The 20,202-nt window shown below is 61.1% G+C and overlaps 4 protein-coding genes across 11 annotated transcripts; 2 read left to right on the top strand and 2 right to left on the bottom strand.

Moving 5' to 3' along the window:
* The first annotated feature begins 1,172 nt into the window (after positions 1–1,172).
* LOC144068122 (palmitoyltransferase ZDHHC1-like) lies at positions 1,173–4,412 on the top strand. 4 transcript variants are annotated; one of them, XM_077592402.1, is made up of 8 exons: positions 1,173–1,376; positions 2,443–2,795; positions 2,977–3,125; positions 3,199–3,300; positions 3,375–3,610; positions 3,676–3,809; positions 3,917–4,008; positions 4,074–4,412. In XM_077592402.1, the coding sequence occupies exons 2-8, from the start codon at positions 2,610–2,612 to the stop codon at positions 4,285–4,287; spliced, it is 1,113 nt and encodes a 370-aa protein (XP_077448528.1). In that variant the 5' UTR covers positions 1,173–1,376; positions 2,443–2,609; the 3' UTR covers positions 4,288–4,412. The 4 variants fall into 4 exon arrangements, with proteins under 4 accessions (XP_077448528.1, XP_077448550.1, XP_077448541.1 ...); XM_077592424.1 differs by having other exon boundaries at positions 3,938–4,008; XM_077592415.1 differs by lacking the exon at positions 1,173–1,376 and adding an exon at positions 1,562–1,617.
* katnb1 (katanin p80 (WD repeat containing) subunit B 1) lies at positions 4,344–9,375 on the bottom strand. Of its 2 annotated transcripts, XM_077592356.1 has the most exons (18): positions 8,335–8,473; positions 7,881–8,114; positions 7,657–7,755; positions 7,442–7,572; positions 7,238–7,355; positions 7,067–7,167; positions 6,940–6,981; positions 6,795–6,878; positions 6,602–6,717; positions 6,462–6,530; positions 6,247–6,397; positions 5,885–6,179; positions 5,537–5,778; positions 5,323–5,463; positions 5,163–5,239; positions 4,909–4,983; positions 4,662–4,778; positions 4,344–4,583 (listed from the first exon to the last, which is right to left on the bottom strand). In XM_077592356.1, exons 2-18 carry the CDS (start codon positions 7,954–7,956, stop codon positions 4,448–4,450), a joined length of 2,070 nt encoding a protein of 689 aa, XP_077448482.1. In that variant the 5' UTR covers positions 7,957–8,114; positions 8,335–8,473; the 3' UTR covers positions 4,344–4,447. The 2 variants fall into 2 exon arrangements, with proteins under 2 accessions (XP_077448482.1, XP_077448476.1); XM_077592350.1 differs by lacking the exon at positions 7,881–8,114 and having other exon boundaries at positions 8,335–9,375.
* Positions 8,189–11,441, top strand: cog8 (component of oligomeric golgi complex 8). The gene is made up of 6 exons (XM_077592369.1): positions 8,189–9,284; positions 9,408–9,615; positions 9,729–10,088; positions 10,161–10,592; positions 10,663–10,831; positions 11,178–11,441. The coding sequence occupies exons 1-6, from the start codon at positions 8,929–8,931 to the stop codon at positions 11,321–11,323; spliced, it is 1,671 nt and encodes a 556-aa protein (XP_077448495.1). The 5' UTR covers positions 8,189–8,928; the 3' UTR covers positions 11,324–11,441.
* Positions 11,393–20,130, bottom strand: kifc3 (kinesin family member C3). Of its 4 annotated transcripts, XM_077592320.1 has the most exons (20): positions 19,820–20,129; positions 17,401–17,522; positions 16,331–16,458; positions 16,065–16,164; positions 15,754–15,782; positions 15,625–15,663; positions 15,191–15,361; positions 14,959–15,111; positions 14,736–14,883; positions 14,469–14,599; positions 14,248–14,359; positions 13,504–13,664; positions 13,319–13,423; positions 13,055–13,185; positions 12,857–12,980; positions 12,654–12,783; positions 12,358–12,587; positions 12,085–12,237; positions 11,908–12,019; positions 11,393–11,837 (listed from the first exon to the last, which is right to left on the bottom strand). In XM_077592320.1, the coding sequence occupies exons 2-20, from the start codon at positions 17,480–17,482 to the stop codon at positions 11,833–11,835; spliced, it is 2,244 nt and encodes a 747-aa protein (XP_077448446.1). In that variant the 5' UTR covers positions 17,483–17,522; positions 19,820–20,129; the 3' UTR covers positions 11,393–11,832. The 4 variants fall into 4 exon arrangements, with proteins under 4 accessions (XP_077448446.1, XP_077448436.1, XP_077448455.1 ...); XM_077592310.1 differs by having other exon boundaries at positions 14,736–15,111; positions 19,820–20,130; XM_077592329.1 differs by having other exon boundaries at positions 14,736–15,111; positions 17,319–17,522; positions 19,820–20,130.
* Positions 20,131–20,202: the final 72 nt, after the last annotated feature.

Below are 20,202 nucleotides of genomic sequence, written 5' to 3' on the forward strand. Positions count from 1 at the left end.
TCCAGCAGCAGCAGGAAGTGCCCCGAAACCCCCCAAATTCAACCGTAAGCGACGAACCGTCTGACGGAAAATGTCGGAGAGAAAGCCCACTTATTGACGCCGATGGAATACTGGCCCGGCGGCAAGTCTTTGTGTCGTTGCGTGCGCTATCGCCCGCCGCCAAAGTGCCGTGGCGATAACGCGCGCACCACCGACTCCTTAAATACACACACTGGTTGAGGTCACCGGGTCGTTGGCGCGCACGTGTGTGTTCAATTTCTGTGTGGACGCGTCTTTAACACTTTGGGTGACAGCTGTTGAAAAGTGAGCTCGCTAACTCAGCTCGGCGCAGCTCACCGAAGAGGTGCTTTTCCAAGCTTGTTTCATCTCCACTCACCTTTGAGTTTTTTTGTTGATTGACAACAACTTGTCTTCACGGATTTGTTTGATAGGCTGAAGTCGTGTGTTCTCCTTTCAACTTTGTCCATTTGCTTCAAATATCATCCCGCTCTTTGTTTTCCGTCCACTTCTTAAGCGCACGCATGGCCTTTGAGCGCTCAAATGTTTGAAAATTTCCTTTTTCATTGCAATGTCGCCTGCAAAAACGTTGACTTTTGCGACAAAAAAAACGAAGAAGAGCCATTCACTGACTTCCAACGGCAAAGGTCGAACTCATTGAAAAAGTGGACCACTAGTAGATGTCCAAACCCATTTGAAAGGGGGGAGAGGCCCGGGAGCCAGTGAGTTAACAAACGACGCCGAAACATCGTCAATGTGTGCTCTCGTACGTGCGCGCGTGCGCGTTTTACGTGCGCCAGGGGACTTTTGCGAAATGCTCCATCTCGTCTGATTGGGGCGGCCAGGAGAATGGAGGCAAATGTCACTTTCAGTAACACTGGGCGGGCGACTTTTGCCCTACTCCAATGGGCCGTGTGTGCGTGCGCTTGCGCATGCGTGCGAGCGAGTGTATGAGACGTCGGGGGAAAAGGGACTGTTCCCCCAGTGACTGCAATAACTAAAAGTTGTCCTAAACCCGCTCATCTTTTTTTTTTCTTCTAGCAAATGAAAGCCTTGCTATGAGTTCGAGAGCGACGGAAGTAGGCGCCGCTTGGCCCCGCTCCGCTCACTCACGGCGCGCATAAATCACGCATCTAGACGGCCAGATGATGATATCTATCTAGGGCCAACGTCGCCGCCGCGGGCTCGGGCAGTTCCGTTCCGAGCCCCCGCTACTTCCGCTCCGGCCGCTACGCCGGCTCAAGGCTAAGGCTAAAGCTAATGCAGCTAGGTCGGCGCGGAGCACCATGAGCGGGAGCTTTGCGTCCGAAGGGCAGTCGCGGGAGCAAGGCCGGGTGCCCGGACGAACTCCGACCAGAGCCCCCGGCGTGTGCTAACGGGTGAGCAAAACGGAACGGAACGGAAAGGGGAGAAAAGAGAGGAAAAAAGGGAGGGGCGACGTCGCTTCGATCGGCCGCCCGCCGCCGTCCAAAGGGGGCGGACACCTTAACCCACATTTAGAACCCTAACCTAAGCCTTCCTTCCTGTCGCCTTTTTTTTAAATCGTTGGCCACGACGTCGACAGTCTTCCAGAGCAGGGTTGGCCAACTCCCTCCGGTCCTCCAGGCCCCCCCCTGTCTGGTATCCACTCTTTTTTTCCACGCCTCCCTCCATCGGTACAACCGAATCGAATGAGCAGGATCGTTGGTTGTTCAAGCTTCTGGACCAGGGGTGGCCAACTCTGGTCCTCGAGAGCCCCTGTCATCCAGTCTCTCTTCCATATCTACCGACCCTCCCTCCCTCCCTCCTCTAGCACAGTTGAATCAAATAAATGATCAACTCACCAACACACTGTCCAGAAGCTTGATACCCATCCAGATGATTTGATCCAGGTGCGTTGGTGGGGGGGAGATACGGAAAACAGACAGGATAGTGGCTCTCCAGGACCGGACTTGGCCACCCCCGTCTGGACGGACAGCTTGCTGATGGCTTGATCATTTGATTCAGGTGTGTTGGGAGAAGGAGACGTGGCAACCTGGTCCAGAGTCTTTGACCCATCCAGGCAACGCACACGCAAACGCACACGCACTTGTGTGCGCGAGTATATAATAATAATAATAATAATCGGACATAGGCCATGTCGTCATTACCACAACACAAAAAAGCCTACTTGTCATCACACGCAGAAACTGCGTGTGACGAAATTGATGGTGCTTCTCCATAAGCTACGTTTAATCGGCAAAAGACCTAAATAAGTGTAAGTTACGGACTTGTAATTTGTCATTCCGCTGTTGTGGATACCGGTCGCTTACCTCTCGATTACATACAGGTCGCTTACCTCTCGATTACCGCACACTGTCTGTAAAGATACGCCCTCCCCCCCCGACCGCCTTCAATCCATAAATCCACACTGTAGGTATTTATCAATAGGATAATCGTATAAAATATCATCAATAATTCATACAGGTCTCTTGTCTGGTCCGAATTGACGGATTTGGGAGGAGACAACGCTTCCTCGTGCGCCGACGGGGCGGGCGGAAAGATGGCGCCGAGCACCGTGGGCGTGACCGGCGGGCCCTTCTCTTCTTGAATCCGAAGGCACGACCACGCAGGTTGGAGCGGGATCAGGTGCAATGGAGAGGCCCGAGGGCGGCGGTGGCGGTGGCGGGCGTGCGGGCTGCCCCCGGACCAACGGCTGGAGCTGGCCCCCGCACCCCCTGCAGCTGCTGGCCTGGCTCCTCTACGCCTACTTTGCGGCGGTGGGCCTGGGCGTGCTGGTGCCCCTCCTGCCGCCGCATTGGCTGCCCGCCGGCTACATCGTATCCTTCCTTTCCCGTGGCCGGCCGTCCGGCCTTCCGTTTTGCCGCTTCACGTGCGCGGCTAAAGGCAATATTGTCTTTTCATGTGCCTCCATTTTTTTTATATCGCCTCCTCAAAAAGAAAACATTGAAGCCATTTTGGGCAATGTCAAAAGCAAGCTTTCCGATAAGCCCGCCACAGTGTACCGGCGTCATGTTGGCGTGTCACCTGTGCGTCCACGTCCTGGCGGTCAGCGTGGACCCGGCCGACCGCAACGTCCGAGCCAAGGGCGGGGCGGAGGGCGTCTGCGTCGTTCACAACTGCCACTGCTACCGCTGCCGGGTGGACGTGTGAGTCGGTCGCTCGCTCGCCCGCCCGACTACCCGAGCGAACGCCCCGCCAACCCGAAAGCGTCTTTTTCAGGGGGCCCAAGTCCAAGCACTGCAGCGCCTGCAACAAATGCGTGGCCAACTTTGATCATCACTGTCGATGGCTCAACAACTGTGTGGGGAGCAGGAACTACAGGTGCCTGTTGCACTTTTTTTCTTCTTGACGGCCGGGAACCTGGGCGTCCGCTGCAACTTTTGGCCGGGCCGCAGGTTGTTCCTGTACAGCGTGGCGTCGGCCGTGTTGGGAGCGTGCGTCCTGCTCGGCGTCTCCTCCTATGTTCTGATGGCCTTCTTCCGGGAGCCGCCGCCGCCGCCTCGGCCGGACCGCACGCGCTCGGCCCTGGACCGGACGGCCGCCGCCGTGGCGCTGGCCGGCGTGACGGCGGCGCTGGCGCTGTTGGCCGCCGTGCTCCTCTGCCACCTGCTGGCCTTCCACTTTTACCTGAGTGAGTCCTCGTGTGGAATTTGGAAGTTTCGCCCCGGCCGCCATTTCACCGAGGGCCGCTTTTAGTGTGGAACAGGTTGAGCACCTACGAGTACATCGTGCGTCAGCGCCACCGCCGGCGGGGGAGGCCCGAGACTGGCACCCCGGCGAGGCCCGAGAGCGGCCCGGAGGACGCCGCCGCCGCCGCCGCCGAACCCCAGGTCGGGTGCCCGCCGATGTACATTTTGGATGCGTCCCAAAAGTCACAGCAAAGGCTTCCGAGTAGATCTGGCCCTCAGATGGCCCGTGGCCCACTTTTCACCTCCAGGTCTTTCTTTGGCATCTTCAGGAAGTGGAGCGGCGGGCAAGTCTCAGAAGAGGTCCCGGGGAAACTCCCGGCCGCTCCGCCTCCGCCGCGTGGTAAGTGTCCCCTTCTCGCCGCCGCCACCGGGGACGCGTCTCACGGCATCCCGCCCCGGGGGCAGGTCGGAGGCCCCCGCGCCGCCGGAGCTCCGGAGCCCGCCCGCCGCCTCGGCCCACAAGAAGAGGGCGAAGCGGCCGGGCGCCGTGAGGGCCGCCGCGCCCCCCGCCGAGTACCGCTCCGACTCGGCCGAATCCCTGGAGGAGGTCCCCGTGGCGCTGGCCCGGCTGGGCTCGCGCCGTCGCCCTTCTCTCCCGTCGGCGGCGTCCGCCCTTTAAAGAGGCATCCGTCGCCATTGCGCGGCCGGCGAGTTCAGAGAGAGAAAGAGGCCCACTTGGGAGCAACATTTTATTTGTGTTCATATCTTTGTACAGAAGTTGTATTAAAATGTGGAGGGGTGAAACGCTGGCTGTTTTTCTTTCCTCAAGGCACGGCGCGCTAGTGGTCCAGGGGCGCCATGAGCACGCGCAGCTCCCCGAAGGCGGAGCCGTGGCGACCGGCCAGCGCCGCTTTGCTCTCCACCGCGCCGCGCAGCTCGCGCAGACGCTGGCGGCAAAGGCGGCACTTGTGCTGTCTGCGGCGGGGCCCGCCGTTAAAAAAGCAAAAGCGAGAAAAAGCCGGGTCGGACGCTCGCTCCGGTCGGGGGACTCACCGTTCCTCCCTCGTCACGTCCACGCCCACCGAAGTCGTGGCGCTCAGCGTCTCCCGGATGAGCGGCCAGAAGTACTTCATGATCAGCTTGAGCGAGGAGCAGCCGCACTGCGTGTAACTGAGCACAGTCCGCCGGTCGGTAGGCCGGCCGGCCGTTAGGGGGCGCTCCTCCGCGCGTGGCTTGGGGTAAATTAGCCCGATGGGAAGCGGCCCCGAAAGGGGGCCACACATTTAGGCGACGGACCCACCTTTCGTACTTGCTCTGCAGCAGCTTCTCGATCTGGGGGAGACTGCTGGCGCACACATCCAGCTTCCACAGCGACCTGCCGACACAAACAACCGGGATTTTTTTTTCCTTTCTGCCGCCAACGAGCGGCCGCGGACTTGGGGCAAAGTCGTTGCGCTCGCCCGGAGCCCCCGACCGACCGGCGAAGCGACGCGACGGGGGCCACCCGATAAAGAAGCGGCGGAAACGGGAAGGAAGGGCAAAAGCCGGACTCACGGCTGCGTGTTGATGATGTTGAGGACGTCCACCACGATGGACAGGTCGTTCATGGAGACGGCGGCGTCCAGAGCGCTCTGTGGAGACGAGCCGCGCCCACGGGCTTAAGGCCGCTGTCCTTTATTCCATGGAAGGCTTTTACTCCCCGGGTGGGACCGACCTTGATGCCCGCGCGGGTCCAGACGTCCCGGACGCTCTGCAGGTTCTTGCGGCGGTTGCCCAGCATGACGCACATGGTGACGTGGCCGTTGTGGATGTGGTTCAAAACCTCGTCCTCACACAGCGTCCCCGAGTGGCCGCCCTGGACGCATCGACGGATGGGCGACGGGCGCGCCGCCGCGACAGAGCGGCAAAAGGTGGCGGCCGGGACTCACCGACAGGAAGTCGGCCACGTCCAGGCCGGTGGGCTCGCTCCGGCCCACGGGGAAAATGGCCGGCGGCCGAGCCGGGGACGCCCCCGCGGGCTCCGCCCTCCGGACGGGCGCGGACGGAGGCGACGGAGGAGCGCGTCTTTCCGCCGAGGCCTCGCCCCCCTGGGAGAAGACGCCCCCGACCCGCACCCCGCCCTCCTCCGGGGGGGCGGGAAAAGGCTCCGGGATCCCGGGAGGACTCCGAGCTGGGGGGTGGCGGCGGTGGGGATTTTAATCGGCCGTCCGTATTTGTCCTAGGGGATCGTCCCGAGGGAGGGAACGGTCGCCGGCCGACAAACAGAGTCTTCTTACAGAGAGCGTCGCGGGGCCGGAAGATTTCCCGGTAGTCGCGCGCGTCGGCCGAGGGCGCTTGGTCTCCCGCCTCTTCCTCGCCGGGACTGCGCCTCTCGCCCTCGGGGCTCCGTCGCTCGGGCCGGGGCCGGCCCTGGGGGGCCGGAGGCGGCGGCGGCGCCGGGCGGGAAGCGGCCGCCACCGCGGGGCCCTCGTCGCCACGCCGCGCTTTGCCGTCGGCACCGTCGCCCAGCCGGACGCGCTTCAGGTCCACCATGTAGGTGGACAGGCCGCTCAACTGGTAAGACGTGGCCATCTGAGGGTGGACGGACGGGTCAGCGGAGCGCTGGGGGCGGGGAGAGGCGGGGCGGGCGGCTCCGTACCAGCTGCCTGTCGCAGAGCGCCAGGTCGGCCACGCGTCCCCAGCCCACCGTGACGGCGTCCAGCCAGCGCTGGGGCTCCCAGGCGCACACGCGCAGGACGTCGGCGTGGCCGCTGAACAGGCAGCCGCCGTCGGCGCTGAACGCCACGCACCTGAGAGAGGGCAGGTTGAAGGGGCCGGCCCGAGGCGCGGCTCCCCATGGGCCCGGCCGCTCACCTGATGGCACCGGCGTCCTGCAGGGCCCCCACTTGGCAGAACTTCTCCAGATCCCAAATCCTCAGGCACCTGCGCACAGGCGCCGGCCGCGTCAGTCCGAGCCGCCGCCCCCGAGGGTCCGGACCGGGCGGCGGCCGCACCTGTCGGCGCCTCCCGAGGCTAGCAGGTACTCGTTGGGGTGAAACTGGACGGCGGCCACGGCGCCCGTGTGCGCCGTGAACTCGGTGATGGTCTTGGCCAGCTTCAGGTCCCACAGCTGCCGCGAAGCCAGCGAGCAAAATCAGCGGATCGGGCCGAGGGGAGGGGAAGGGTCGGGAGGGAGGGAAGAGCCACCTTGACGGTGCAGTCGTCGCCGGCCGACGCCAACCACCTGCCGTCCGGGCTGAAGGCCAAACTGCGGACGGCCGCCGCGTGACCCTGGAAGGACGCCGTCGCGGCTTAAGCTCGGGGCTAAGGCCGACCCCGACGGCCGTCTTACCTTGTACCTGTAGATGGGACCTTTCCTTCGCACGTCCCACATCTGACAGAGGAGGAGGGCAGACGGAGAAGCGTCAGACGGCGAACGTGCAGACGGCGAACGTGCGGACGGCGACTGGAGCACCCACCTTGATGTTGGCGTCGGTGGATCCGGACGCCAAAAAGTCTCCGAAAGGATGGAAGGCCAAGCCGGTGATGCTGGATTTGTGGCCCGTCAGATTCCGCAACACTGAGGGTGCAAAAGGCGGCCGTGAGACGGCTTGGGACGAGGCCGGGCCGGGCGAGGGCGCTGAGCTGACTTTTGGCGGCCTCCAGGTCCCAGACGCGGATGGATCCGGACTGCGAGCCGCTCACCAGCTGCTCCTCCGACGCGTTGAAGCGAACGCACTCCACCGCTTTCTTGTGGCCGCACAGACTCTGGCGAAGAGGCGGGGCAGAGCGGCGGGTGAGCCCGGCGGGCAACGGAAAGACGCCGGCCCCGCCCCGCCCCGGCCTCCCCGTACCATGACGCAGTTGGCCTTGCTCAGCGACCAGATGTTGACCCGGCAGTCCTCGCCGCCGCTGGCCAGCAGGCGCCCGGTGCTCTTGCCCAGCGCGGCGCAGCATACGGGCCCGGCGTGGGCCTCAAAGTCCTCTGTCCGAGTCGGCCGTGGGTTTAGGTCGGGTTAGGTCAGGCTAGGGTTACGGCTCAGGGGAAGCCGCGAGCGGTGAGACTCACGCATTCGCCAGGCGATCTGGGCCCCACCGCCGGCACCCGCACCGGCGCCAGCGGCCGTCGCCATGACCGGACTCCGCCTGGTCTGGTCTCGTTTCGGCCCTAAAATCAACAAGCCGGCGCAAAAGAACCGAGGACAGACATCCCGTTTGTTTGAAGCGCTTGCGTCGGCCGCGGCTTTCTGGGTGCCGTCGACGCCAACTTTCGTCAGAGGTTTAGGTCCTAACCGTCAGGGTGACCGACCCACGGCAGCTCCGCTCGGCTGTCGATGTGGAGCAAACGCGACGACTGACTCGTGGTCATAGCAAAGGACGTCACGACTCGAAACGATACACGGCGCCATCATGTTGACAAAAGTTGTCGCCGACTTCCTTTCAACGGGGATGTCAAAGTTTGGCAAAGCGTCGCAGCCCGCGTCGAACCACGTCAAGTTCGCCTGCTCCCGTTATCGCGGAGTGAAGCTAAAACGAGGAGCGGGGGTAGGACGAGGAGGAGGAGAAGGAGAAGAAGGAGGAGGAGAAGAAGGAGAAAGAGGAGGAGGAGAGGAGCAGGAGAAGAAGCAACGAGCGTGGCATGTAGCCGGGACGGCTAGCTGGCTTAGCCGAACGCCGGAGTGAGCGCAGCTAGCAAAGGAAGGAGCTAAACGCAACGCGCGTAGCTCGCAAAAGGCCGAGGCTTTACCTGCTCGCTTAAGCCCAGAGTTGCGACCGACCGATGCGGGGTTTCTTCCAACACACCGGGGTTGCTGGACGGAAGAGGACGCCGGGCGCGCTAACCCAAGCGAGCGCACCGAGATTGTTTTGAACCGGAGGCGGGTGCGCGCGCAGCCTAGCAACGCCGTCGGTGTGCCAACCATATAGCGCCAGATGCAAAACGTCGGGCTCGGCGGCGTCAGTTAGCGGCGGCCATCGTACGACAGTAAATGGGAGGAGGTTTGCTCTAATGAATGAATATATTTCGCTCAAGTTCAGAAGCCGAGCGATGGACTTTGAAACGCTTCGTGTATAGTTCAGGTCGGACGGTGACAAATTCAAATCATTTTATTGACAAAAAGAGGGCTGACGAGTGAGATGTCACATCGGGGCCGCCTTCTTTTTCTGGTCACGTGACCGGCCACGGCGGCGCCATCGCTTGCGGAAGTGGGGAAAACTTTACCGTGCGACGTTCGAGTGGATTTGTCGGTTTTGAGGGATTGCCATCAGGAGTGATAGCTTGCGATCAATCGATCGATCGCCAACCGCAACAAGAAGCGGCCCGGCCCGACTCGGGCCGGCCATGACGACGATGATGACGACGACGGCGGCGGCGGCGGCGGACGTGGAGGACGAGAGTCTTCTGGCCTCCGTCTTCCAGGAGCGCTTGCCGGACACTTGGAAGGACAAAGCCGACCTGGCGGCGTACTTGTCGGAGCTCAGCTCGTTGGGCGTGGACGAGCTGGGCCGCGAGCAGGAGCGTCTGGCGGAGGAGCGCGCGCGCGTTCTGGACCAGACGCGACACTTGGCCTTCTCCGACTACCAGACCTTCATCCGCACCGCCGACTGCACCGAGCGCATCTACCGAGACTTTGGTCGCGTGGAAGCCAACGTCTCGCGCCTGCTCGACAAGGTTCCCGCCCTGGCTCACAGGTGCCGGTAAGTAAGATGCCGGATGGAAGGACGAGGTTTACACTCTGCTGCGCACGTTTGGTCCTGACCGACCAACCGACCGACCGACAGGAACAACCTGAAGCACGTCCCCCCCGTTTCCCTTTTCAGGAGGTTCGCGGAGGAGGCGGAGCACATGTCGGCGAGGCGTGCCACCAACACGCTGACGCTCAAACGCCACACGGAGATCCTGGAAATCCTGGAGATCCCGCAGCTGATGGACACGTGCGTGCGCAACGCCTACTACGAACAAGCGCTGGAGCTGGCCGCTTATGTCCGACGCCTGGACAACAAACACGGAAGCAACCCTCTCATCCAGGTGAGAGCGCCTCGCGACAACTTGCCTTCTTCAGCCCGAGAAAAGTCCACCTTTGGGCGGTTCTCCCTCCGGTCCGCTCCCCCCGTCCAATGCCCTCGACTGCCCTCGTCCAGAGTCTGGCGCGCGAGGTGCGCGAGAGCTCCGGGCTGATGCTGCTGCAGATCCAGCGGCAGCTGCGCGGCGAGGCGCAGCTGTCGTCGTGCCTGCGCGCCGTGGGCCTCCTGAGGCGCGCCGGCGGCGGCGCCCCCGACGAGGCCGAGCTGCGCGTCAAGTTCCTGCGGGCCCGCGGCGCCTGGCTGCGCTCGGCGCTGGACGCCGTCCCGGACGTCGAGCCCTACGGCCACGCCAGCAAGAGCGCCGAGGCCGCCCGGGCGCACCTCTTCGACGTGCTGACGCAGTACCGCGCCGTCTTCTCCGAGCCCGGCCCGGCCCCGCGCTCCGCCCGGGTGCTCCGCGGCTGGCTGCTCGCCAAGGTTGGCCTTTTTTTTTTCTTCTTCTTGGGAAAGACGCCGGTGCCGACCGAGTTTGCGCTGCGCCGCGCGCAGGTGTGCGAGTTGACGGAGGCGCTGGAGCGCGACCTGCGGCGGGGGGCGTCGGCCCGGCTGGACTCGCTAGCGCCGCAGTGCATGTACTTCGGGCTGTCCTTCGGCCGGGTGGGCGCCGACTTCCGGGGCCGGCTGGCGGCCCTTTTCCCGCCGGCGGCGGGACGGGCCTTCGGAGAGGCGGCGCGGGAGGCGGCCGAAGGCTTTCGCCGGGACCTCGCCGCCTACGCGCCGACTGCCGCGACCCCGGCGGCGGTGGCGGCGCCGCCGGCTCCGGGCGAGGGGACGGTGGCGCCCCCACCGGGCCTGCTGGACTTTCCACCCCTGGCCCGCTTCCTCAACTGCATCCTGGCGGCCTTTAACGAGCTGCGCCTGTGCTGCCCCCTGGCGCTGGCCCGCCGCGTCACCCTAGACCTGCACGGAGCCCTGGCCGAGGTGAGTCGCCGGCCGAACGCGAGGTGGATCCGATGCCTTCCGGGCCACGTGACGCCTGACGAACCCGCAGGTGAGCCGGGAGCTGGCCGACTATCACCGTGCCGAGGATTCGGCGGCGAGCGACGTCGAGCGGCGCCTGTTTGCCGGCATGTGCCGCGCCTACGCTCGGGACCTCCTGCCCTTCCTGGACCGCTGCCTGCAAATCCTCTTTCCGGCCTCACAGGTGGCGCTCGTCCTCGGTGAGCGGGCGAGCCCGTGATTTTTTCTGCTATTATTAAAAACAAGAAAATCCACGCCGAAATTGGCAAGCGGAAGCCACTCCCCCATCTTCCGCTTGCTCATCAGCACTGAAGGGGGAAAAAGGCTAGGATTAAAGGGGTGACGCTACTCTGCGATATTTCCATGATCGTGGCCAGGTCTGGTCTACGTTAACCGTGATATTTGAGGGATTATTGTAGCGCTCCTATTTTCTACTCAAATGTCCACCAACACTCTTAAAGTTAGGAGCCGTTCAGTGGGGGCGCTCCTCCGGCCTCGGATGGGGCCGCCTTCCATTAACCACAACCTTCCCCGCTTTGTCTGCAGGCGCGCCGGCGCCCGGCGCGGAAGGTCTGGCCCGCGTGGACGCCGAGCGGCTGCTGGAACCGCTGGCCTTCTTGGCGTCCGAGGACCGGTGGCCCTCGGACCGAAAAGACGGCTCACTTCCGGAGAACTCTCACCCGGCCCCATGAAGATGCTGGCGAGAAACAACGTCTTGCTCGCGGTCCCGGCGCCCGAGAGACGACAAAGAAGGAAGATGGTCACGTGGTGGTTGACTTTATTGAAAATAAAAAAAGAGAGAGAGGCAAATGTGTCAGTCTCATCACACTGGAAGCGAGAGGGGAGAGGGGAAACCCTGGCCTGGCCAGCAAAGCTCCACTGCCCCTAGTTTGGTGGCAGCGACCGTGAAAAGGGCGCCAATTGGCATTTAAGTCACCCGACACCGTCCTTCCAAGTTTCACACGAGTCTGTCGATACAGAAGGCGTCGAGGCCGCCGTCACCACCCTACCCGATCGAAGGCGCGCTTCCGACGAACGTGGCGGTGCGTTGCAAATGAAAAAGCGAGCTGGACTCGCAAGAGAGCTGGCCATCCAAAGCCAGTCCTCCTTCCCGACTCGTCTCGGCATTTTCTTTCCTTCCTTAGAGCTGCCCGCCCGCGGCGGCATCGCCCGTCCGTTGGACCCCGCCGCCGGCTTGAGATCAATCTGTAAACAACCAATGGCGGCGCACCGTGAGGACGGCGAGCGGAAAACCCAAAACAGACGACGCGCTTACCCGCCGAGAGCTGCGAGTTGGATTTGCGTCGGGGGGCGGAGTTGAGGGAGGAGCCCGCACTGCTGCTACGAGACAAGGGGAGGGGCCCCAGGCTCAGGGGCGGAGACTCCATCTGCCAGAACATGTCATTAGTGTAGAGCTGGCCTTTTTTTTTTCCACGGGCGATCCCAAACGAACCTCCGAGCTCTGGCGCGTGGGCGACGACGAGGCCGAGCGGCTGTCCGGCCTCCCGGGGGCGGAGCTCCAGGCGTTGAGCTCCACGCTGCGAACGCGCTGAGCGAACTTGAGCGAGCACAGCGACTCGCCGGCGTCGGCGGACAGCGGGGACACCTGGGGGCGGCGCCGCGGAAACAAAATAAAAGGAGGGCCACGCGGTGGGCGCTGGCTGGCAAATCCAAAATAAAAGGAAGGCCGTTGCCGCCGGCGCCACCCTCGCCCGCTTGGGCTCACCTGCACAACCAGGAGCGTCTTTCCGTCGCCTCTGAGGCTGTCCTGCAGCAGGAAGGTGAGTCGCGAGTTCCGGAAGGGAACGTGCGCGTGCCTGCACCGCAGCGCGTTGATGACGTCGCCCAGCGCCGACAGCGACTTGTTGATGTGCTGCGCCTCGCGCAGGCGGCCGCCCTCGGCGCCAGACTTACGCACCCGCTCGGAACCCGCCAGGTCCACCAGGTTCAGTTTCCCTAAAGGACGGGGGAGGGGCGAGGTTCGGCGTCACGTCACCTGGCCGGCGACGCCGCTTTGCTCACCTTGCGTGCGACTTCCCGTGGTGGCGTTGATTCCCGCCACGCTGACCATGAGCAGGGCGTGCGAGCGAGAACTTCGCCGGTTGAGGTCGGTGCTGGCCGTGGCCCGGCTGGCTCGGCCCGCCTCCAGAATCTGAAATGTTTTTGAGCTTCAATTTGCCCGTTTTGGGGTTTTTGTCTCCCCCCCCCCCCTTTTCTCTCGTTACCTGGTTGACGTCTTCGAGCGTGCGCACGGCGACGCGCGTCAGTCCGGGCACGTAAAGCTGCCCGCTGCCGTCGGGGTTCATCTTGATGTCCAACTTGTCGGCCCGCTTGTCGCCCAGGAGGTCCCTGCGTGCGGGCGGGCGAAACCCGTCGGTCAGCGGTCGGCCCGATCGGCGGGCCGCTTTGCCGGCTGGGCTCACCTGAGCGTCTCGTTGTAAATCTCCAGCATGCTGACGCAGACGTGAAAGTCCCACTCGGGACTTTGGGAACAGACTCGCGAAAAGAGGAGGCGCAGCGCTCGCTGGTTGAGGCCCGGGTCCGAGGGGACGCCCTAGCCCGCCACGCGGAAAGCCGGCGTGGGGGGGAAAAAGCGCTCGCCGGTTAAGTCAATACGGAATGGACGGAGGATCGGAGCCACGTCAACTTTGGCGCAAGACGTCCAATTTAAGGCCACGGCGTCTTACGTCCATGGTGTACGTCTTTCCCGATCCCGTCTGCCCGTAAGCGAAAATGCACACGTGGAAGCCGTCGATGCACGACGTCACCAGCGACTCCACTTCCTGGAAAACCTGGGCGGACCGGAGCGGACGTTGGGCGGACCGGACCGGAGCGGAGCGCGTTAACGGCGGGCATTCGGGGAGCGGCTGACCTCCTCCTGGGTGGCCCGCGGCGGGAAGACTTTGTCCAGGTCGAAGGTCACCACCTTGCCCTTGTTGTCCAGGTAGAGGATACCGTCGTCGTCCGGGTCAAAGGTCAGGGCGCTCTCCCCGTCCTCCATGGGACGCACGCGGCACAACACGCGGATGTTGCCTGGCAAAGGGACGGAGGGAGGGACGGAGGGAGAGGATCCTTTTTCAAAAGCAAACCATTGCCGACCGGGAGGGTCGCCTGCCCCCCCGACTTTGGCTTAGCCTAGTTTCTCGCGTATAAGCCGTATTTGTGACAACAACAAAAACGGCTTATTATCGCACACTTGCTATACTTTTCCACCAGTAGATTTGGGGGAAAGTAACATTGACTATTTGTTTGGTTATTTTCTGTTTTGCAGTAAGAAAAGAACCATTACTGGATGATTTCATTCCTTGATATTGACCCTAATAATGTGCTTTTTGATCAATACAGTATATCAGAAATACCAAGTGTGATGATTTTTCTTAAGTTTTCCCTTCAAAGTAACACATTTGTGCTCCCTATTTAAATGAAATGAATTTATGGAGGTGAAAATTGTCAATGTAGGGGGTGGGGGGGGGGGGCTCTTGTACACGAGAAAATGTCAAATTGAAAGATTTTAGGGCCATTTTAAGGGTGCGGCTTATATGCGAGTAAATGCGGTAGGTCAAATTGACTGAGGAGAGGGGAGTAGCCCCACCCCCAAAGCACACAGGGAACAAACCCTTGAGCTGGACCAGCTGGTTGTGGATCTTCTTCCTCAGGTTCATCTCGCGTTTGTACTTGTCCAGCAGCTTCTGGTTGGTGGCGCTCACCTCGCCCATCACCTGACAGATCTGCGCACACGGTGGAGGCGGTGAGGCTGGGCTAGGCTGGGCTAGGCTAGTTCACTTGTAAGCGGGAGGGACGGATGGCGTGCCGTGCGCGCATTTCGCCCAGCGTTACCTCGCGCTTGGCGTCCTCGATGGCGTTCCGCAGCATGGCCGGGAAGTGGTGCACTTGCTTCTTGAGTGCGTTGTAGTCGCTGGTGAGCGTCCTCAAGGCGGGGTGGAGACCCAGTAGCTTCGAGCGTACCCCTGCAAGCCAAAAAAGACATCAAAATGAAATAAAAGCCTCAGGTGGGCCTGACCCCTGACCGCTAAAGCGACGTCGTTTGGACCAGGAGGCGGCGGGCGGGTGGAGCCAACCGAGTTAGGGGAGAAGAGGAGTTACCCGCCAGGTTGTCGCGCACGGCCTCCATCTGGCTCTCGGCCCTGACGAAGGCCTCCTCCACCACGCGCTCCTTCTCCTCCTTCAGCCGCAGCAGCTCGCCGTCCAGCCGCTTGCGGGCGCGCTCCGCCTCGCCGTCGTACAGGGCCGCCTCAAAGACGGCAAGACGGAAAGAGTTGGGAGTGGCCGGCCGGCCGACGCGCCCACCCCCCGGCGGGTCGCCTACCTGCGTCCGCAGTTGCGCGCACGTCCTCTGCGACTGTTGCAGTTGCGTCTCCAACTCCCTCAGCAGGTGGCGCTGCACGCAAACTTGCTCCTGCAGCCAGAGGTTCTGCGAGCGCAGCGAAGGCGCGCCGTCGCCAGACTCCGCCTCCTCCGTCTGAGGGCCGCAACAGGCGGTCGCGACCGACTCTCTCCGTCTGCAGCTGGGGGGGGCGTCCACGGCGGCCCGGCCTCACCTGCGTGGCCACGGTGGGCCGAGGCCGTCGAGGAGCCTCTTGAGCCTCCCGGGCCTCCGGGGAAGGCCAAACGGCGATAGGAAGGAAGGCTCCTTCGGAGGTCAGCCGTCGTCTGAGGTTCTTGTTCTCCGCCTCCAGGAGCTCCAGCCGCTTCTCCAAATCCGTGGCCCCCTGCGGGAGGCCAGACGAGACGGGATGAGGAGACGCCCGCAGGCTAAGGAGGAGCATTTCCTGCCGAGATGGCGCCGACGATGAGCTAAGCCGGACGCCATTCTCGTGCATTCTTAGCATTGGTAGCGTGTGGTCACACCAGTCGACGCGATCGCTCGACAGAATAGTGGGGAAATTCCAACACGCCGTTTTGCCCCACGCACGCGCCCACGGGTGGGGCCGGAAAGGCTGCGGTGGCAGCGGGGCGTTCTGCGCTGGCTTACCAAGGTTTCCTGGGCGAGCTTCTTCTCCAGTTCCTCCACCTGTGGGCAGAGCAGCTTGGTTGGGTGGACGCTTGGGCGGATGATTGGGCGGGATGGATGGATGGGAAGCCCGAGCACGGGCCCACGTACCTGCGACTGCTCTTTCTCCGCTGCGGCGCCTGGCGCACAGGACAAGCACAAGACAACAGTCAACTTCCTTCCTCTAGGGGCACGGCTCCGACTGCCCAGGGTCACGGGCGCCGTTAGCCGGCCGATCGCCGGCTTGGCGTCGACGCTAAAGGCTGACCCCGCCCCCTCCAAAAACCGGCCCCACATTTGGCTAGGCAACATTTCATTTCGGTACATCCGGCGTAGCGTCACGTGACGCCGCGCTCTTAAGGAGCGGCGGGCTTCGGCGAAAGCCGGCCGTCGTCACCGGACAAAAAAAAAAGCGGACTGACCCGGAGGCGTGCGCTCCTCCCCCGGCTGCCGCCGACGCTCGTCCTTTTCTTCGTCCGGGTCGAGGGGAGCCCGAAGGCGGCGCGCTTTGTCTCGGGGCGTCTGAAGAAGACAGACGCGCGTACGGCGCGGCGTTAGCGGGAACTCGGCGCGGCAAAAGCCAGCCGGGGAGCCTCGACCCGCCCCCTTTCGGAAAGGGCGGCGCCGGCCGGCATCCTCGGAGACCGCTCTCTGTCGGGGGGGGGGAGCGGGTCATTGGGACGCTGACCTGGACGAGCGGGCCGGCGGGCGCGTCGGCTCGGCCGGACGAAAGACGCCGAGAGAAGGCGGGGCTGGGCAGAGACAGGAAGGAGGCGTCGTCCTCCCCTTCGCTCATCAGGAAGTCCAGCGTGCTCGCTGCGAACGCACATTTTCAGGTCACGACGCCCCGGGACGTGCAAACGGTGGTCCCGGCATATACGAAAACGAGACGCAGGTGAGGAAATGCCCCCCAAATTGTCAATTCCCGTCTCCGTTATTTCCTTCCACTCAAAGTCTCCGACGACAACGACTCTCGTTTGAGCGCCGTCTGCCGACACGGAGTGAGTTGTTTATTTCAAATGATTGGTGCCAAGGAAATGAATGGGCGGGTCCTGGCATCCATGGAAAAACACAAGATAAGAAGAAAGTGGCATGCGGTGGACTGATGATATTGCCGGGCAAGCCCAGCCCCTAACACGGCTACGCTATTGAAGCCCAAGGACTCATTGGATGGCACGACTCCTTGGAATGGCTAGCCTCTCTCTACTCTTACTACTATTTACTATTTTTTGGGGGGGGGGGGGGGGGGGGGGAGGACCGTGGAACGAACCAATGACAGAATGTACATATTTAGTACAGTGGTACCTCGTCATACGACCGCTCGTCATACAATATTCTCGTCTTACGACGGAAATTTCGATGGAATAATTCGCCCGTCATGCGATCAAAATGTCATGATGCGACCAAGCCAGGTGGCCATGGCACTGTCTTTTTTGCATCTCTTTCGTGTATAAAATACGATCTCGGTCTCGGAACGGATTACGATGGTATGTCGAGGTACCACTGTACTGCTCTAATTCCAGAAAAAAACGTTTTGGAAGCAGCAGTTCATTTGGTAAGTAAAGGCACGAGTGTACGTTGATAAAACTCCCATCAGCCAGCAGCCCCGAGTGAAAAAAAAAAAGAGGACGTGAGGCAAAATGAAGAGAAAGTGAGGCAGAAGTCAAGAGACCCACCCGTACGTGTCGGAGAGGAAGGGACGTCACGGATGGCCGTCCTAACAAAGCCTAAGCCGATTGGACAAATGGCAGCACGCACCGTCCAAGGGAAAGTCGCTCTTCCACGGGTCCTGCAGACAGGGGGGGTGGCCGAGGTCCCACGTCTTTCTGGGGCCCAGCATGGCCCCCCGCGGACCTCCCGAGGGCTCGCTCCCGCGCCGCCTGTGGGGAGGGAAGGGGAGGGGAGAGAACGCCAGGGGCTTTAGCCGGATTTCGCGTGCATAACGCGGGGCCGTGCCGGGAAAGCCGCCTGGACATTTTTTGGGGCCCACGTCCACAGGAGAAGGGTGGGTGGGTGGCACACTCCCCTCACAGACTGAAACTGCCAATGAATCATTTTACAGATACTAGATCAGGGGTAGGGAACCTATGGCTCGGGAGACACTTGTGGCTCTTTGGATGGGTGCATCTGGCTCTTTGCCAACCTGGGAGCTAAAATATGGAAATGGCTGTTGACACAACTGAGATATTACATTTAGAACTGCTTTAATCTTCTTTTTGCTTTAATCTTCATATTTTTTTGCTTTAATCTTTTTTTGCAGTAGACTTCTGGAATGCATCCTCTCATTGATTAGCAACAGCATAAGAATCTTGAACTGTTTTTTTCCACTTTAAAAGTGGTGAAATTACAAAAAAAATGAAAAGCCACTTGTTTACATGTATGTATTTTGACTTTGAAATTGGTACTATGGCTCACAAGGAATAACATTGGAAAATATGAATTGTTTGTGGCTCTCTTGGTCAAAAAGGTTCCCCACCCCTGTACTAGATGCTGGCTTTTGATGTTCCGTGACCGGCAAAAGCTTGTACGTGGAGTGGAGAAATGAGCGAAACAACAGCGGCACCCTAAACGCGTCTGGTTTCTCACCTACGCGTGCTCCATCCGCTTCAACTCGGGAGTCAAGGCGGCAGGCGGAGCGCTTCCTTGGCTGGCCCTAGCACGCTTCACTAACAGTCTTTTTCCCCGTCCGGTCACGAGTACATACGGTCCCCAGGGCCCCCTCGCTCGTCCGCCATCTATCTGTCTGTCTGTCTGTCTGTCTGTCCGTCTGTCCCTACCGCCGAGTGGCCTTCCTTCTCCTATTTCCGTGACGAGCGGGCGCAGCGGCAGGAAAGGGCCCCCCCGGCCCGCGCCTTCCTCCGTTTCCCCGGCGACGGCGGCGGCGGTGGCTCTGTCCCCGCCCCTCCAAATTTCAAGAGCCGAGCGAGCGGCAAGATTGTCGAGTGTCAGAAAAACGTCTAAATTCAGCGGGAGGGGGGAGGTCTGAACTGAATTTGGGCCTAGTGCAGGGTTGGGCAAACTTTTGGGCCCGGGCGGGGGCCACATTGACTTTAAACACTTGACAGGCGGGCGGGCCGGGTCAGCACAAGATACGATACATATAAAAAGTGCATCCGTTAACAGTACATATGAAACATAAACAGAAAAAAAGGACTAAAGGAAATGACACAAGCTGTCTATTTTTCCAAAATCACAAAACCGACAGCAGAATTGCTCATGCGGGTCATCCAATGATTTCCTGTATTTTCACTCCAAAAACAAAAACAAAAATTGGACAACGTCGGCGGGCCGGATTAAAAGGCCTAACGGGCCGTATATGGCCCACGGGCCGTAGTTTGCCCATGGTGGCCTAGTGCTTGCCTCGAGGGTCCAAAGGTCAAGAGCGGAGCACCAAGGCTCTCTAAAATGGCCCATTTGGCGATGGAGGCACCAGGCGCACAACGGCTATGGTCCAAGTCACATTTGCTCTTTTAACAAAGTCCAAATTGAAGCAAGTCACATTTGCTCTATTTTTCCCCCGCAGTCCAAATTCGAAGCAAACGTCCCACACCCAAAAAAACCCATAATGACAGCCTGCCTGCGCCGCGTGGAAGAACAAAAATAGAGGACAGATTGACAAAGGAGGGAGCTGGAAGCAAAATTTTTTGTTTTGTTCCCCACAGACATTATTCACTGAAAGCTCATTGCTGCACGTGAGGTGTATTAAACTGAAAGTGGGATGACGTCACATTGGATCTGGCAGCGAGTTGGAGGCCTTTTAGCGTCCCTTCCTGCCTCCAATGATATCCTCGTTTCACGGCTAGCCTTTGGCGAGCGGCAGCCTTATTTTATGGGTGTCGTTAGCTTGGCGAGGCTTAGGGCTAACGATGCTATTGGCGATAGGCGTATCGCCTTGATGCTTCAATTGCAGCCCTTTCGTGCAACATTGAACAAAGCGGACAAAGCGGTCAAAGCCGATAGCCGAAAACGCTTCGCTAGCAAAGTGTCCGAATGACAGAACCCCGGTCGCCATGGAGACACGAGCACGTGCGGCGGCCGTCAAGCTATTGTGACGTCACCTTGAGCCAGGAAAAAGAAAGGAAGAAAAGAAAAACACGGCGAGGAAAGAAAGTTCTCGAATGACCTCGTCCTCTTTTTATGCCCGCACACACGGGCGACGACGGCGACGACGACGTACCTTCGACCAAAAGCGGCGTCTCGTTTTCCTCTCCCTTTCCTTTCCTTTCCTTTCTTGTCGTCGTCGTCGTCGTCAGGCAGCGGAAACGTTGACGCGACGCCCCTGTCGGCGGCTCCGCTCACGTCACGTCACGTCACGGGCACGAACACGCAGCTCCACTTCAACTTTCAAGTGGCTTTTTCCATCGGAAAGAGGGGAAGAAAAAAAGTCTTGGCGCCAGTGGAACTTGTCATTTCCGGTGGCTTCCGCTGCTGCCTTCACGGACTCGCCGACATGTCGGGAAAAAGCGATAAAGCGCACACGGGGCGGAAAGCTTCGCGGCGGGCGGCGATCACGTGACAAAGAATAAGGACCGCCGGGCCGGCCCGGCCCGGGCGGGGCGA

This window comes from Stigmatopora argus, chromosome 2 (assembly GCF_051989625.1).
Source record: "Stigmatopora argus isolate UIUO_Sarg chromosome 2, RoL_Sarg_1.0, whole genome shotgun sequence".
Classification (NCBI taxonomy): Eukaryota; Metazoa; Chordata; class Actinopteri; order Syngnathiformes; family Syngnathidae; genus Stigmatopora; species Stigmatopora argus.